This window comes from Octopus bimaculoides, chromosome 1 (genome assembly GCF_046866305.1).
Source record: "Octopus bimaculoides isolate indiv1 chromosome 1, ASM4686630v1, whole genome shotgun sequence".
In the NCBI taxonomy this organism is placed as follows: Eukaryota; Metazoa; Mollusca; class Cephalopoda; order Octopoda; family Octopodidae; genus Octopus; species Octopus bimaculoides.
The window spans coordinates 62,460,693-62,479,834 of NC_142928.1; the positions used below are offsets into that span (position 1 = coordinate 62,460,693).

Genomic DNA, 19,142 nt, shown 5'->3' on the forward strand with positions numbered 1-19,142 from the left:
TACACAGACATACAGGACGTAAATAGACACCTTCAATTTTCGAAATTTCTGATTTAAGCGTCTTAATATTTAATTATTCTTTTTTATTTCAGGTGCCATTATATTAAACATTTGCGAAGTGTAACCATATCACGCACAAAAAATTCAGCAGAACTGTCAGATTTTCAAAGAGGTCGTATTGTTGGGCAATCTGAGGCTGAACTTAGCCAGCGGAAATTGCCGAAAATCTTCAAATTTCTTTTGCTACTGTTAATAGAATTATCGTGTAATTCAAAAGCCAAGGAAACGAATCAACAGAGTCTCGTCCCGCCCACCTGGGCCTTCAGAAAGGAAGCTTCATTGTTTGAAGAGAATTTTGGAAAACGAACCCCGTTTGAAGGCTTTTGACATTGCAAAATAGTTAGAAGTTAGTCCAAGAACGTGTTACAAATCTGCATAAGCTTGGGTATTATGGACGAGCAGCTAAAAGAAAACCTCTCCTTCAACCAATTAATATGATGAAAAGAAAGATATTGCGCTAAGGAGATGTCAGAAAAATCCAGTTCATTTGGGATAGAGTGATTTTCTCAGATGAATCGAGATTTGCATCATTTTCAGACAGTGGACATGTTTGGGTCTGAAGGCTTCCCGATGAAGAATTTTATTTGAAGTGACTCCAACCAATTGTGAAACATGGCGGTATCTCTGTAATGGTATGATGAGCTGTCACCATCAATGGTCGTTCTGAGCTGATTGAATGTGTTGGATCCAAAAACTCTGAAAAATACATCGAAATACTTAAGCAAGGACTACTTCCGATGTATAAGTATGATAACATAACGAAAAATGTGTTTTTATTCATGGAAGATGGGGCTCCATGCCACAAAGCCAAAAGGAATCTACAATGGCTGACTGAAAATGGGATCAAAAATTTTCCTTGGTCGAACCAATCTCCAGACATGAGCCCAATTGACAATCTTTGGAGCATACTAGATAGAGCTATAAGAAAAACTCGACAGAAGCCTAAATCTAAAGATGAATTGTTTCGATTGCTCCGTGAAAAGTAGGCAAAAATTCCATAAAAGACAATCACAAAGCTTATCAGTTCAATGCCAAAAAGAGTTTCTGAATAAAAAACTGCAAAGGGAATGACAACGAAATACTAAAGTAATGTAGTCCTACCTATCGATTACATTTCAATTGTTCGCTTTGCGTATTATATAAATGATCTTGGAAATTAAAGGTGTCTATTTACTTCTTGCATGTCTGTGTATATATATAAGTATGCTTACATATGTATATGTATATGTATATATACAAGTATATATATTTATATAAATAAGGATAAGATCGTTATTCAAAATACTGATCTTATTAGGTGGCCAGCATGGGAATAAAAACTTTAAAGGTACTAATTATTATTAAAATTATAATTAAGGGTATCTAAGAGATACAAGCCATGTTAGATATAGCAGCCAAAACGTAACTCTCAAACCACATTAAATATTCACACAGCACCAGGAAAAAAGACAAAAAGACAAAATAAACTGGCAAATAAAAATTACTGCATACTTTAAACTGGTCGTGTGCATGCGTGCATAAATATGTATGTATACGTTCGTATATATAAGTATTCGTTTGATGTATATATATAGTTATGTATATATATGTATGTATATTTATGTATATATACATATGTGTGTATATATGTATATACATATACATGTACATATATGTATATATATAGGTGTATATATATGCATGTATATGTATGCATATATGTGTATATATATATGCATATGTATGTGTATATGTGTATATATGTATATATGTGTATATATATATGCATATATGTGTGTGCGCATATATATAGACGCGGGCGTGGGTATGGGCTAGGTTCCGAGTTCAGTGCCACACGGTGGCACATTGGGCAAGTGACGTCTACTATAGCCTTCGGCCGACCGAAAACGTTTCAGTGGATTCGGTTGACAGAAGCTGAAACACGTCTGTACTATATATATATATATATATATATATATATATATATATATATATATATATATGCGTGTACTAGTTCCTGTTTGTTCCCCAGCCCCACTAAAGTCGCTTAGAAACCGTCCCTGCAACTTCGCGCTTTGGCAGACAATATCGATAGAATACGCACCAGGCTTGCAAAGAATAAGTACAGGGAGCGACTGAAGGCACTAGGTCTCTACTCCCTGGAGCGCAGGCGGGAGAGATATGTAATAATATACATATGGAGAATACTGGACGGACTGGTGCCAAACTTTGGCATCAAGTACTACAGGAATGCCCGCACGGGTCGCCACTGCATGGTGCCAAAGGTACCGTCCACTGCATCTCACATAAGAACGAGATACTGCAGCAGCCTCGGTTTCAGAGGACCTCAGCTCTTCAATGCCCTGCCAGAACATTTGAGAGACATGCAAGACATGGATGCGGAGGTCTTCAAGACAAAACTTGACGCTTTCCTCTCCACGATACCAGACGAACCAATGGGTCGTAATGAGACGCAGTTTAGGGCAGCTATGTCAAATTCTCTTATACACCAGATGTGCCATCAAAACTCTTGATTGGACCATGTCAGGTGGTGGAGAAAAGCCATGCAAGGAACGTGAAAATCACGGTGGTGCACCAGCATGACCGCAGCCACTTGGCTGAAACACATAAATAAATAAAAATACACATATATATATATATATATATATATACATACACACACATATATACACACACACACACATATCTATGTATATATATATATATATATATATATATATACATATACACACATATATACACACACACACACACACACATATATATACGTATATATATATATATATATATATATATATATATATATATATATATATACTAGCAGGTAAGCCCGGTTTCACTCGGTTTATTTGGAGATGATGTGGCTGTAAAACTTGCTCTCTGTAAGCATTCAACTTGTTGGGGTACGCTCACCTTAAAAAACGTAGAATGACGTTTTTCTGTCAAAACGCTAAAAAGAACGGACCAACAAATGAACCAAGATTCAACCAAATCAAAAACTATACCCAAATACTAAGCGAACAAATTTGAACCATCCCACTTCCATTGCGCGCGCACACACATGCACGCACAAACATACACACACGCACACACACCCAGAGGCACAAACACATTCACGTACTCCCTTTTAAACATACACACGCATATATTAACACAGAATTTGAATGCTCACCCCTTTCTTCCTTAGTCATCTATCACCCCTTCCTTTCTCATTCATAAACACAAGAGCATTATTATAGTAGATTATCTCGGTAACCATGGGAGCTATGAAAAAGGTACAAAGCGCAGCATCACCAATGGATCATTCTACACATCTGTGTAATTTTTCGCGCAATTCCACGCAACTGTTTGACCGTGAATCCCAAGACCAAAGGAATCGCCCATGTCAAATTTATGTGTGAAAATCCTACACGATTAGGTGAAAAGCGCTTTATTTAGTTTATAAAACATGTGACATTAATAAAAATCTGTAAATGTACAAACATCCAGATTTCTGAGTACCTTAATTTTTTTCTATAATATAATTTCTGTACATCACCTCCAAACCTTCCAATATATATATATATATATATATATATATATATATATATATACATGCATGCATACATATATATACATGTGTATATACACCCCCCCCCCCACACACACACATACATATATTGTATCTTCAGGCCAACCAAAGCCTTTTGAGTGGATTTCTGAACGGAAACTGAAAGTGGACTGTTGTATTTATGTGTGTATTTATGTGTGTGTGTGTGTGTGTGTGTGTGTGTGTGTGTATGAGTTTGTGTGTAACTGTGTGCGTGTCGGTTTCTACCCCCCCCCCCCACCATCACTGCTTGACAACCGATGTTACTGTGTTTGCAATTACATAACTTACCAGTTCGGCAAAAGTTACTCATAGAATAATTACTAGGCTTACAAAGAATAAATCTTGTGGTCGATTTATTCAACCAACGGTGGTGCTCCAGCATGGCCGCAGTCACATTACTGAAACGATAAAAAAAATACTATGCTATTTTAATCCTGATCAAGGACTGAAAAGTATGTATATAATATTCATGCTGCTTATTATGAGAGAAATAATGAGCTTATATCCCGATGTCATAATGCTGTGATAATCTAAGATCATTCATATTGTGTCCATTGTTAAAATTGAAAGGGAAAGATTATGTTACTTCGGAAATTTTATGTTAGGTATTACATTTATTACTATACTAATTCATTTTTTTCCTTCTGTTATTTTGATATCGTTTTACCATTTCTAACTTTGAAACACTTATCAGCTTTCTTTCCCTTTGCCAGAAAATAATTTCCTGCTCTCATCGCTAAATACGCAGGTACGTTAAATATTGGCTTTGAATGATCATCATGTAATAGCAATCTTCTAATAGCGATTGTCGTTAAGTAGTACACACACACTCGCACGTGAATATATATATATATATATATATATATGTGTGTGTGTGTGTGTGTGTGTGTGTGTGTGAGAGAGAGAGAGAGAGAGAGAAACTCAGACGTGTTTATATTTGAATAAATAAGTAACATTTGATACAATGAAATGAAAGACCTTTTTCATTTAATGACTACATTTATATAAAATGTTACAGATCTTTTTCTTTCCATATTCTGATATTACACAAAGAGAAATATACAATTCAGACGAAGATTTTAGCAACTGATTCATTCACAGTCACACAGATTCATTCACAGATACACAATACAAGATTTCAAGAACCAATATCACATACTAAGAAACCATATTTTTAGTTAATATGCACTTTGATTTATAAATGCAATTATAATGTAAGCAATCATATTTGTTAAAGTAATGCATTCTTTAACGCACTGTTTCTATTCTATTGAAGTGATAAGAAATACATTTATTTAATTCTCTTAAAACCACATCAGTGCAGAATCGATAACAACTATTATTCAAGAACAATATAGAATTAAAACCACTACCAGGTAACTATACGATAAGATCTATATGCGAACATAGCAATATTCTAAATTTTCTATAGCAGTAGCGGGAAATTGAAAAAAGAGAAACTTTCATGTAATCTTTAATGAAATTATAGTTAGCTATTTAATGTTCAGTTAATTCATCTGTTCAAAGAGTATACGTTTTTTAGTCAAGGATCAGTGGAATATGTTAGTCATAGTGTTTGGACACATGGTATACATTTTCAAAATGTATACCAAAATGTATACTAAGTGAAACAAAGTTCGTTGAATTGTGAATATGCTCTAAATACAGGATAAAACATCTTTGGGTAGCTAGTAAAACCAAATGTTTTGACAGTTCTTATGTTCATTCAATGAGCATACGGAATTAAGAGTTTTATAATAAATATAGAATTCGCCATATATATTGGAATAATGTACAAACTCAGCTTAAAGTGATGACTCAGTTGATTTACAGCAAGACAATATTGCAAAATAAAATTGTAAAATCAATTTGAGCGACGAAAATCAGCCTTAAAGACTACAGAAGTTTTGTCAGCCTTTACAATTGAGACTTTCTAAATGACTGTGATCCCTTAGTAAAAGAATCCCTCATGTTTTTGTATATGTGAGATCCACACACCTAACTATTGAGCTTTCTCAATAGCAGCTAAACAACAACGTAGTTTATGTCACCTCATTAAAAAGTGCTCTACCAAGCTGTTTTAAAGTAATCTTTTACTTTGCTTCATATTACATTTTGGTATAGTTTATCGAATAGGAAGAAGGATTAAACATTTGTCAGTCTGAATACATCCCGGAGCCTTATCTAATATGAATTAGATGGATTTTTATATATCAATTCACCTTTGCCCACTATTGTCTATATTCTTTATATTATGCATAAACGTCATCTTATATGTTGAAAAATGTTACCAATGGGTAAGTGAACAAACAGTGGTACTAATACATAAATAATGTAGCGTGATACTAGTTGATTCGTATATATAAGCAGGTTTATATATTATGTGCGGTGGCCGTTTCTTCGAGGTGTCGACCATTTACACTTTATTACACAGTGTTGCATCTTGCTGTATGTGTTTTTTGTTTTTGTTCCATTTTCTATAGGAGAGGTGGAGAAATGTTAAATGATAATAAGGTTACAGAACGAGTTCCGATTGAAAAATATTATAGAGGACGTTACTGTTTAAACCTCGAGTTGTATTATTGTTCCATAGTTCAGTCAGGTGAGTAAAAGTTTGTAATCAGGTATGTCAATTTAGGTGTCTCAGCTTCAGTACGCGGGACTGCTTTTAAGTTTCACAAGAGTATGTAAGTATGGGGAAACTGGCGTTTAATATTTGTTGATGATATTTGAACGCTATTTTGAACATTTATTCTGTTTGTTTTGCGAAGATAGAGTGCAGAAAAGCATGTAAAACTTTCGTTTCAGGTGTGTATTTTTAGGTGTATCAGTGTCAGTTCATGGTGTTGTTTAGAATTTGCTTGTTTAGTATTCAGCATATAAATAGGTTAAGGTTTAGTAAGTCTGCTGATATCTTACTGGAATTTAATTATTATTGATCTTTTTTCATTGCTATTTAGAAAAACCAAGTAATTGACAATATTTACTGCATTAGGTTTCAAGAGCAGTTATTTTTAATTACTTCCATAATATATTATTTTACAACAGTGGTTCTCAAACATTTTTTTACCCATGGACCTCATTCTTTACAGTATTATTCTGATAGGCCACTATAGTCATTCAGGGATTAAAAACTAATATTATAGATAGTTCTTTCAAAATTCTTATTTTGTTATTCCCTCTTTCACTTATATAAGTTGAACTATGTACAATGTTGGAGGAAGAAACATAAGTGAATGAGGGAATAACAAAATAAGAATTTTGAAAGAACTATCTATAATATTAGTTTTTAATCCCTGAATGACTATAGTGGTCTACCAGAATAATACTCTAAAGAATATATATATATATATATATATATATATATATATATATATATATATATATATATATATATATATATATATATATATATATATATATATATATATATATATATATTTAAATCAAGATTTTTCATGGAACCTTAATGTACTATTGTGGATCCTCCAATTGACTGTTTTGCTTATATACCTCTCCCCGAATTTTATATGAACTCCTAGCGGTCATATGTACCCCGGTTGAGAACCACTGTTTTAGACCCATCCTTATAGGCGAATATATTACTACAAATATGCATGTATATATCTACACGTGCATATGTATAGGAATATATGAGTAATTCGGTGTATTTATTGCAAGGTGACAGAAAACAAAACTTAATTTAGGTATTTATGTATATGTGTGTATGTACGGATATATGTATATAATGTTATGATTTATGGAGAGAAAGTAGATCTGAAATATATTTTCATAGAATATTAATGTAGTCTAATATAAATATCATCATTCAAAAGTTCTTTTTATTTTATTTTTTTTATCAAAATCGTGTACATAACAATTCAATAGCTACCACACCAAACGTCGATATCGAACAATTTCTTTTAAGAAAAATATCCACAAATTGAATATTATTACTTAAATTAATTCCTAAACGATTTCTTCTACAGGCAAATAATTATTCATGAGTTTGTTACTATATTTAATGTTCTAGAATATAATGCGTTATCAAAAGATGGCGTATTTAATTATTTAGACTAGATTAATAATTCCGGAAAATATTAAAGTGCACTCCGATCATACAACGTTCCTAGCATTCTTCTTCAAATAATTATAGCCGTAAGTGTATTTTTCTGAAATAGAGATGAACTAAGTGAATAATGAGAAGGTGGAGCCATTAGATTAGTTCAGAATATGAAATACTCACTGGAGTCACGCGCTTGAATACTGTCAATTGCTATCGCCATATTTAAAGCATGAGATTTAAATAAATTAGAAATAATTTTGCAATGACGGAAACAATTTTATTTAACGTGCGCTACAACTTTCTTAGTTTTTGTCATGCACATTTTATTTTAAAAGCACATATTTCACTGTAGTGGCTGAGCTAGTAATAATCGAAGCACTTCATAGAAATGTATGTCAGCGTACATGAGGCTGAGAGACTGATTAATGTTTCTTCTTTCCAGCATCATCAATACTAGAAGGGTGGGCTGAAAAGTCTATAGGTTGACTATGAAGGAGTGATGTTACAGCGGTGAAATTTTGCATGCATTAACTTTAACTCTTATTAATAACTGCATTGTTTCCTTCCTGGTAAACTTATATCTGACTCGTCTAAAAAGACTCCAAAACTAACTAACAGCGACATTTCTTGCAAAGGGACAAGATATGGCATCGTGGTGTTATCATGTTCCGGCAGAAAAAAAGTTTTAGACACCAAGGACATTCATACTGCATCGCTAGTTACATTCGTTCATGAAGGCCCGACAGTGCAAAATTTGGCAGAAGGAATTTATGAAGGGAAGGAAAAGTCTTGAAGACAACCGAATATCTGTAACTTTTACATCTTACACCACCTCACAGTGACGAATGACAAGTGATTGACTATAAATCAAATATTCAATGCTATTAGTATATCACAAGAAAGAGTTGAAAATATTCTGCTCAATTAAGGAGGCATGACGAAAGTTTCTGCCCGGTGAGTGCCACATCTTCTGTCATCTGATCAAAAGTGCACCAGGCTGATTGCATCACGGGAAATTGTTTGTAGCAGGTACAGCTGGTTTCTTTGAACGTTTTCTGAGCCATGATAAGTTTTCTGTTCATCACTTTGAATCAGATCAGAGACAAAGAGTCAATCTATGCAGTGGAAGCATCCTTCCTTAGCTGCCTCAAACAAGGCCAAAATTGTTTGAGGATAATTGTCTTAGATGTTTCAGATGCGAAAGTCGTGTTTATTCACTACGTTCAGAAGGGAGACGCCATAATGTAGAATAGTAATCAGACGCCTAGGAAAACTGACGAAAGGTGTCTTGTTTCATCTGGACTATGCTCAATCACACAAAGCCTGGCTTTTAATGGATGATATGCATGAATGTGGCTTGGAACAGGTTCATCGCCGTCACTGTTGCCTTGATTTCTCTCTATCTCACAATCATCTGTTGCCCTACAGGAAAAGACACTAAGCCGGGAACCAGTGCTGTCATCATCTCTGTTGTTGATGATTCATTTGGCTAACAGGATGAAAGCTCCCTCACTAATAATGTATGGACGGGAACACGTGTATGGACTGCAAATTGCACTATATTGAAAAATAAACCTCATTTGCTCACATTCCATGAGAGTGCCTTGGATAACCTATGAACTTTTCAGCCGACATTCGTACTTGGCTATTTATATACGACTGAACTGTTACACTAATGTGGTTTATATAAAATGGAGCGATGTCTTCTGTCAATTTCTAGATATACTAGTTCTCGATTATTACTTTGTTCTTTTAAAGGTGACAAGCTGGAACAATCATAAGCATGCCAAACAGAATAGTTTATGGCATTTCGTCTCTGTTTAAGTTCTGACTTCAATTTCGGCTGAAGTTAACTTTACTTTTCATTCAGTCGATGTCGATAAAATAAGCTCTAGTTTAGTAGTTGGATCGTTGTAATCCATTATCCCCACACCTATATATTCAGGCCTTGTGCCTATAGAAGATAGGATTAGTACGTTCTGTTTAGGTCGATGAAATAAGCTTTTGACACACACTAGAAGTGCAGTAAATAAACTGCTGGATCGTCAAAATCTCTAACATGTGCTGATGTCAGTGGAGAGTGTTAAATGTTATTTGAAGAGTTGTGTACTGGAGTGAAGCGAAATCATTTGTCGAATATATTAATGTCACAGCGTTTCTATACTCTGCATCGGGCTTATAATCGATCGTGTCGTTAATAATTAATACTTGTACACATGAAATGTTATCAACAACGATCGACTAATACTTCACACGAAATGCGACACTAATAAAGAATGATTAAGAAAATAAAATGTTTGAGAAAGTGTACAAACACCACATAAAGCACCGAGAATAAGATATACGGTATTCTCTTAGCATCATTATCTGAGCAGAATGTATATATATATATATATATATATATATATATATATATATAAATACATGTGTGTATACATATATATACACATACACGCTCACACGCACGCACGCACGCATACACGCACACATACACAACCACACACGCATGCACGCGCGCGCGCATATATGCTTATGAAAAAGACACAAAGATCTACGTAGAATCACTCACGTAGCTTACATTGGGAGGCTGTCTTCTCTGCAGCCATAGGTTTAGAATGTACCTAAGTATTAAAACAACACTCTTCCGGAAACTTTCACCATAAGGGAAGAGGTTGAATGGAGTTAAGAATATAACGATTTTAATGAAAAAGTACACACTCAGAAAGCGATTAGAGTGCTTTTTTTGGGGGGGGGGTCTTTTGATATTGTCTCCCATGGATGGCAAAGAGGCTAAGCATGAAGTGGAAATTAATAGAGGGTCAACATACGTTCAGATATTCAACAGCCTTGCAGGCACTTGCACTTGTCTCCTGTCAGATAATATCTCGATGGCACTATGTGCATGGGCATGCAACTTTTACATGTAATGAAGTACATAATCAAAGAAATTCCGATAAACATCTGAATTCTTTTGAAGATTGTTGTGTGATAATTAGTTTCGATGAAAGTATTTCATAAATCCATAATATTCAACATTATCTTGCTTTCACGACATCATCTTCAGAATGTGGAGTGTCAAAAGCATGATATGTGACTTGCAAATGTAACAATGAAACATCAGAGGGTAAAAACATCAGCAATGTAATTTGTAGAAATTGCATTTGTCTAATGCAAAAATGTAAGTCATACGTGATGGCAACACTTTACATAGCGATGATAGATATCATTCAGCATAATTTTGTTTTATCAAAACTGATCTGAGCTTAATTAACAGCAACATTTTCAAATGAGGCATAAATAAAAACATAGTAAGCCAAAGTTTTAATCTGATGTATTGCTTGATGAGTGATTATCAAATTCATAGTTCTAAATCTTAAGTCAAACAATATAAAGAAACGGCATTTGCGCGGAGACATAAAAATATAAAATAATAAAAATAAATGCATAAACGCGTAAATTTCTACAAAGTATTTAATGCCACTGAAATAAAACACTATCGGTATCCTAACTACGAGCTTTTATCAGATATTTTATCTTTTTTTTTTTGATAATGGAAAGCACACAGGTTTTTTGGTTTCCACGATATAATTACGTCTTTTTAAAACGAATTCTACTTTCACAGAACAACTCACAGGCAAGCCTCAGAGACAAGGTAAGCTCATTATCGTAATTTGTATTTCATTTTTTAGTTACATTAGTATCCTTGTAGATTTTTGTTTACGAAAACAGCAAAAGTTCAATCAAACATGCGCACGCGCACACACACACGCACACACACAAGTAATATATTTATATAATTTGTACGTAAATATTTTAGCTGCTTTTTAATAAAGCATATTACTCTACCTCTGGTATTCGTGTATTTTTTGCATTTATGTGCTTACTCTGGTATATATATAATATATACATACATATATATATATATATATATATATATATATATATATATATATATATATATATATATATATATATATATATATATATATATATATATATATATATATATATATAAACAATTGCAGCGTGGAAGGTGTTTATAAGCCATTTAAAATAACACACAAAAGCCGTCAGATTCACTTCAACATTTAAATGTAATTTGTCAAAATATTTTCGTCGCTTTGAGACCGCGACCTGTTCACTGACAAAATTTTGTTGAAGTGAATCTGACGGCTTTTGTGTTTTATTTTAAATGGCTTATAAACACCTTTCACGCTGTAATTGTTTGCGTTCCAGCACACGATCTCAGATCAGGTCACTTCCTATGCAAGTACATTTCCGTAATATATATATAGGATCTTTTTTAAAACGGGGGCCACATTTTTCATTATTGTTTTACGTAGTGTTTTTGGTACGGAAAGACTTTCAAACTTCGTATACTTATCTATTTTGTGTTATAGAACAGAAAAATATTTTTGTATTCGAATTTATTTCATGTAAAAAATTGTGTTATTTCGATAATTTCAACCAATCACTGACGTCCATTCAGCCGATATACATTAAGTGCCGACTACATAAACAAACGATTCTTCGTTTTATTTGCTCTTTTCATTTTAAATTTGCTTTAACCCTAATCCTAACCCTAACCCTAACCCTAGGGTTAGGGTTAGGGTTAGAGTTAGGGTTAGGGTTAGGGTTAATTGTTTCAGAATCGTTTGTTTATGTAGTCGGCACTTAATGTATATCGGCTGAATGGACGTCAGTGATTGGTTGAAATTACAGAAATCCGACAACTTTAACATGGAATAATTTATGGATTTCTTTTTTTTTAAGAAGACTAAGAGAAAAAGATGTTTTATATGACACATTCTACCAGTGTTCCAAGTTTCAAAGTGTTTCGTTAATGAAAAATGTGGCCCCCGTTTTAAAAAAGATCCTATATATATATATATATATATATATATATATATATATATATATATATATATATATATATATATATATATATATATATATATATATATATATATATATATGTATGCATGTATGTATGTACTTACGGATACATGTATGTTCGCGCATCTAACTTCAACAGTACACAGTATTCGCAAAAAAAAATAGAACAATTATGAAACTGCTCAAGTCTGTAGGCACTGGCAAGTAGAATTAAATGTAACTGATTTCCCACTGGCATCAATTAATTCCATTTCATGTGTATAATTAGTTATATTCTGTAATGAAAAAGCACATAGGACAACACATAAAGCATAATCACAGAATAATTGACCATTATATCCCAATGTATCGGTGACTGTTTATGTCGGTTTCCTCACCTAACATATATTCCTCAACTTTAATATTTACTGCATGCGGCAGGCTGGCAGAATCTTTAACTCGCCCGGCAAAATGCTTTCCGGTATTTAGTCCGCCTTTGCGTTCTGCCATCGAACCCCGCCGCTGTCGACCTTGTGTTTCATCCTTTCGGGGTTGATGAAATATTTCCTGTTGAACAATGGGGTCGATGTAATCAATTTAACCACTTACCCAAAATTGCTGCTCTTTCGCCAAAATTTAAAGACAAAATTCATTGTATTACATTTTGCAGATTAATATACAAATCGTCGTTTTCCAAATCATCACTAAACGTTTGTAAAGAAATTATATTATTTGTCTTCATTAATAAATCATGTTTCAAAATACATTTCATAAATGTCCAAGTGAATCAGTACTGAAAATTTACTGATGCGAGCAATTAAACTAATTCGATGTGTTCTGTATATATTTATGATGACTTTCCCATCATGTAAATCACAATTGGAATTTGTGTCCTATATCTAGTGAAAATTAAAACGTAAGATATTAAGAACACTTTATCTCGAACGCCTATAAATTGGTGTAATGGAATGCTTGAGTTTCATTTATAGATGTAGAGTATATGAACATTATATACACACGCATATATATTATATATGCGTATATGTGTATCTATATATATACATGTGTGTGTGTGTGTGTGTGTGTGTGTGTGTGTGTGTATGTGAAAAGGCTGAATTATATATCGTCCTTTAATTTGCATGATTCCAAAAATCGATTTCTAATAAGGATTCTTCATGTTTGCTCGCAGCCTACTGACATTAGTTTGCGAATATAAAAAAATAATACTCGTATATGATGTGTTATGTAAATTTATGGAAATTAACAAATTTGTTCAAAATGGAGAAGAGAAGATGTTAGGATTTGAAAGAATTTTAATTCATGCATTCGATCGTTTCAAACATTGATATTAAAACATGCAAATTCATGGTTGAATAGAAATAATTAAATTAATTTGATTAAATTAGACTGAATATTTATTACTGTTCTCCTCAGTGCAAGAAGAATAGACAAAAAATTATTACTACAGAGGACATGATAAATGAAATAGCAGAGAATAATTTCAGATATTCATATTTATCCTTATGAAAAATACGAGCATCATAATCAAGAATGTGAGTCTATTTATGTATAAACTAAAACTAAGGCAACTAATGGTTATTTGAAAATATAGATGAAAAAGGTTTTATGAGACGTTCCCTCTATAGAAGAGTAAGTAGATACGTAATTCAAACTCCAAATAAGTCATGTGTGTAAGGACGTTTTATAGAAATGTCCAATGGAAATGCATAGTTACGTTTGAATTAGGATATGACTTGATAGTTATAAACATTATTAGGTATAGTGTGTATTTAAGAAAATTGTGCGTCAGAATGAAATTAAACTAGAAAATGTTCTATATAGGAGGTTGTTAGAATGTAACGAAAACAAGTACTATGTGGTACAGATGCTTAAAGAACTACGTAAAAGGGAGCTGCCTTAGTGTAAGAACTAATTTTCATTTGTATGAGTTAAATATAAGGTAAAAAATTTAAAAACTAGGAAATTAGTTGTCAATATTACAGATTTCGATAATAGAGCTAGGAATGAGGGGTAGAAAATGTCAAATTATAAGTATCGATATGTAATACATTGACTATGCTTTGGTATAAATAAAAGTATGAGTTAAGAAGCTAGCTTGGCATAAAGTGAGAAGGAATTGTATATTAATATTATGTAGGTAATAAGTATTCAAATAATAGGTTATTCCGCATTACGAATATAAGAAAAAGTCATGTAATATTAACAACTAATTTTCTATTTTTTAATTTTTTTACCTTATATTTAATACATACAAACGAATATTAGTTCTTACACTAACACAACTCCATTTTACATAGTTTTTTAAGCATCTCTACTACTTAATACTTGTTTTCGTTACATTCTAACAGCCTCGTATATAGTACATTCTCTAGTTTAATTTCATTCTCACGTACATGACTTATTTGGAGTTTGAATTACGTGTATACTTACTCTTCTATAGAGGGAACGTCTCATAAAACCTTTTTCACCTATATTTGTCTTAGTTTTAGTTTATACATAACTAGACTCACATTCTCGAGTATGATACTCGTATTTTTCATAAGGATAAATATGAATATCCGAAATTATTCTCTGCTATTTCATTTATCAAGTCCTCTGTAATAACAATTTTTTGTTTATACTTCTTCCACTGAGGAGAACAGTGATATATATTTAGTTTAATTGAATCAGATTAATTTGATTATTTCTATTCTTGCATGTTTTAATATAAGTGGTTGAAACGATCGTATGCATGAATTAAAATTCTTTCAAATCTTAAGATCTCTTCTCCATTTTTAACAAATTTATATATATATATTGGGTAGCTTCAGCCCTTCAAAAATGCAAGCACACGTTGGCCGTTTGCGCCTTCCTTCTTCTTCGTTCGACTTTCCTCTTTCCTTTCTTCTTTCCGGCGTACAGCCATACTTGAAACGTTAAAAACCCCCTCTCTTCACCGATCGTCAAACTAACATAAATCTTGTGAACATCCTCACCTTGGTCTTTTTCTCTTTTCCTATTTTCATTGTCATTGTTCTCTTCTCGTTTTGTTTATTATTCGTTACTTTATACTTCTTTTTCCATTGAAATATATATGTGTGTGTGTATGTGTGTGTATCTGTGTGTGTTTGTGTGCATACATGCATAGATAGATAGATAGATAGATAGATAGATAGATAGATAGATAGATAGATAGATAGATAGATAGATAGATAGATAAAATTTATTCCATCTTCACCGAAACTGAGTTGAATATCCTGAATATCATCCTACTAATGGGTTTCAGGTACTTCAGCTAATCTTAGAATTAATCTAATATACTCACGCTTCCATTTAGATTCGTGTTCTGAATTAAATTGTGTTTCATTTTTCTCTAGAGAAAATGGGGTTCTGCTACTTCTATGGAATATGGACAGTTATCTTAAAGTTAGCGCAACTTAACACAGTTTACGTTTCTCAAGGTCTACTGTGATACTAAATGAATAAAACAGTTTAATGCCGTAATAAATTACTGCTAGAATGAGATATATATCAAATATGTAAAAATGCCTTTAAATATGGTGTTAAGGAAAACTGTGATATATATATATATATATATATATATATATATATATATATATATATATATATATATATATATATATATATATATAGTCCAGTGTGAGGTTATGCAAAAAATACCAATCAATCTTTCTAATATAATCAGTACGCAAAATATAAACTTATTATGTATTTTAGTTATTTACAGCCAAATTTGTTTATGTATTTTAATTACAGATGAAAATTATCATATTCATTTCGCTGCTGACCGTGTTCGCAATGGATGGGTAAGTAAGACTGAAGAGCGTTTTATGTTGTATTTTAAAGTATATATTTCATTATGTAGAGAAATGTGAATTATCTGTGTCCATATATGTTAGACATCTATGTAATTTATGCCTTTGAAGTCAAACAAATAAGCATACTGAAAATATTATGCGCCCAACCATAAAAGAGCACTGCAGTAGTAATGACTTTATAATACGTTAGAACCTGAAATATAATCAAGGAGTCATAGATCAAAACAGAAACTTGCCTCTATGCCTTAACATGGCACGTAAAGTTAAATACAAATATTTTAAACAGCAAAGTAATAATGTGCAATATGCCTTACATTTACCCAGTTTGATATACTCAGAATTGAAAATTTGGTAATTAATCTTCGCCAATGAATTATAACGTATACAGAATTAATATAAAGAATACGATAACTGATAATATGGATATCTATAGAATTTTTGAAGTACGATTATTTGCTCTTCTGGAATGATGATCTACGTAAGTAATGTTTAAGTTATACCTAGTGTCAGCTTCGACAGATACCCTAGCATGGATGTATATGAATTAACATATTTAATAAAATATCGATAAAAGGAGAAAAAAAAATTGTCTATCTAGATACTGGTTTATTCTGAAAACAGTGGATAGCTATTGTTTTCTCATAATCGGTCACCACCAGGAGAATTGTAGAAACAGAAAATTGCTAATATACGTTAATGTAATGTAATTCCCACTAATTTAACTATAAGGATTTTTATAAACTAGCAGAAATACCCGGCATTGCTCCTTGGTGAAAATGGCATAGCTTTCTATTGTTTTACATGTCTCGGTCATGTGACTCTAGCCATGCTGGAGAACTGCCTTCAGTCTCCAGTCGAAGAAATCGACCACAAGAGTTATTCTTTGTAAGCCTAGTACTTATTCCATCGATGTATTTTGCTAAACGAGTAAATTAAGGGAACGTAAACACAGCAACATCGGTGACGAAGTTATGGTGGCGGTACAAACAGAGAGAGAGAGACACACACACACACACACATACATACGTACTATATATATATATATATATATATATATATATATATATATATATATATATATATATATATATATATATATATATATATATATATATATATATATATATATATATATATATATATATATATATATATATATGTATATATATACATACTTACGTGTATATCTGTATACATGCATATACGTGTGTATATATATATATTCATATAAGGTAGAAACTATTTTAGTGGGGAAACACGTGGTCGATGTAAATAGAGAAAGAAATAAGATGAAAAAACACAGATTTGTTTGCAGTATTTAAGTATATATTAAAACCATGATAATAAAGATATTGTATATTTTTTACAAAATAATGTTTTGTTCTTTCAATATAATTGAAGTAAGGACAAGTTTCGCATTGCTCATCAAACTGAGAGTTGAAAGAGATAAATTGCTAGGCGAAAAAAACACTTGTTCATTCATTTAGTCTGAAGGTAAATCTGTAATTTTTCGTTTTTTTTTTTGTTCTCTGTTTATTCTGGCTTACATCTTCCATTAGATGGGGTAAGTCCTTTATTTTTAATATGGGTTCATATTTAATTATGGTTTATATAGTTGGATAAATGAGGCTTCTTTATTCAGTCATACTTGTGTTGAGTTCCAGAAGGCTAGTTGATAAAATGGGAAAATTTTGAATTGTGGTTTTAATTCTTCTGCCCTTTCGTCAATGTGTTGACTGAGGTATATTTGGCGATATTTTGGGGAGGAAATTTGTTGTCTGTTGACCGTACATCTCTTTCGGATCGAATTTCCTGTTAAGTCTGTCAGATTACAATACTCCCAGAAATTTATAACTTTCTCTCTCCTTCAAGGATTTTATTATCTGGCCATCAGGTAATTAGATGCCTTGCCATTATTAATATTGCACCCTTATCCAAGCCAAATCCCATGCCTATATCTTTGCTTAATTGTCTTACAGTTTGTATTAAAGAACTATCACTTTTTCATTCTTACTAAAAAAAAGCTTCAAATCATCCATGCAGAGCAAATGGTTAAATTGTTCCTTACTATTTCTGAACTGATAACCTGCATTTGCCTTCCTTAATACTAAACTGGGGAGTATTAAACATAAGACAAATATTAATAATAACGACTCTCCTTGGAAAATTCCTATCTTGATATTAACCAGACTGTGTCACCTGAGTAAAAATCTTACTTCCATTTCTTCATGGTAATGCTGATTAATTCTCTCATGTTGTCTACTATACTGAATAAACTCAAACACTCACTTAAACATGAGTATGGGATTATGCCATAGGCTTTCCTATAATCTATCCATGCAATTGTTAGATTTTTTTCTTTCTAGCTTTTACTGCATTTAGAACTGCCTTTATTATGTAGAATGGATCACTTCTTTCTCTAGTCCTCTTCCTGCAACCTTTCCGTTCTTCTGGCGAAAAATTCTGGTTGTCAAGGTGCTCGCAAATACCTTCTGAATGCATTCCTGTTAACAGCTTCTATACTAATGATACGCACGTGATTGGTCTATAATTTCTAGCAGTATTACGCTTGTTTTTATCTGCCATAAAGAGTATTGTCTTCTTCACTGAGCCACATTCTCCTTCATACCCTATTTCTGCTGGTTATTTATTAGGATAACAGCTGTGATCAGTCTGCATCTTCAATGAACCACTGACAAACGAGAGGCCT

General features: G+C 32.4%; 1 protein-coding gene across 1 annotated transcript in view; it reads left to right on the top strand.

The window, feature by feature from the left end:
- Window positions 1–11,309: 11,309 nt before the first annotated feature.
- LOC149137565 (uncharacterized) overlaps window positions 11,310–19,142 on the top strand; it is a 15,150-nt gene continuing 7,317 nt past the window's right edge. The window contains exons 1-2 of the mRNA XM_089343410.1: window positions 11,310–11,370; window positions 16,371–16,420. Of these exons, the coding sequence (XP_089199536.1) occupies window positions 16,371–16,420 (50 nt within the window). The 5' untranslated portion in view covers window positions 11,310–11,370. The remainder of the gene's footprint in view (window positions 11,371–16,370; window positions 16,421–19,142) is intronic.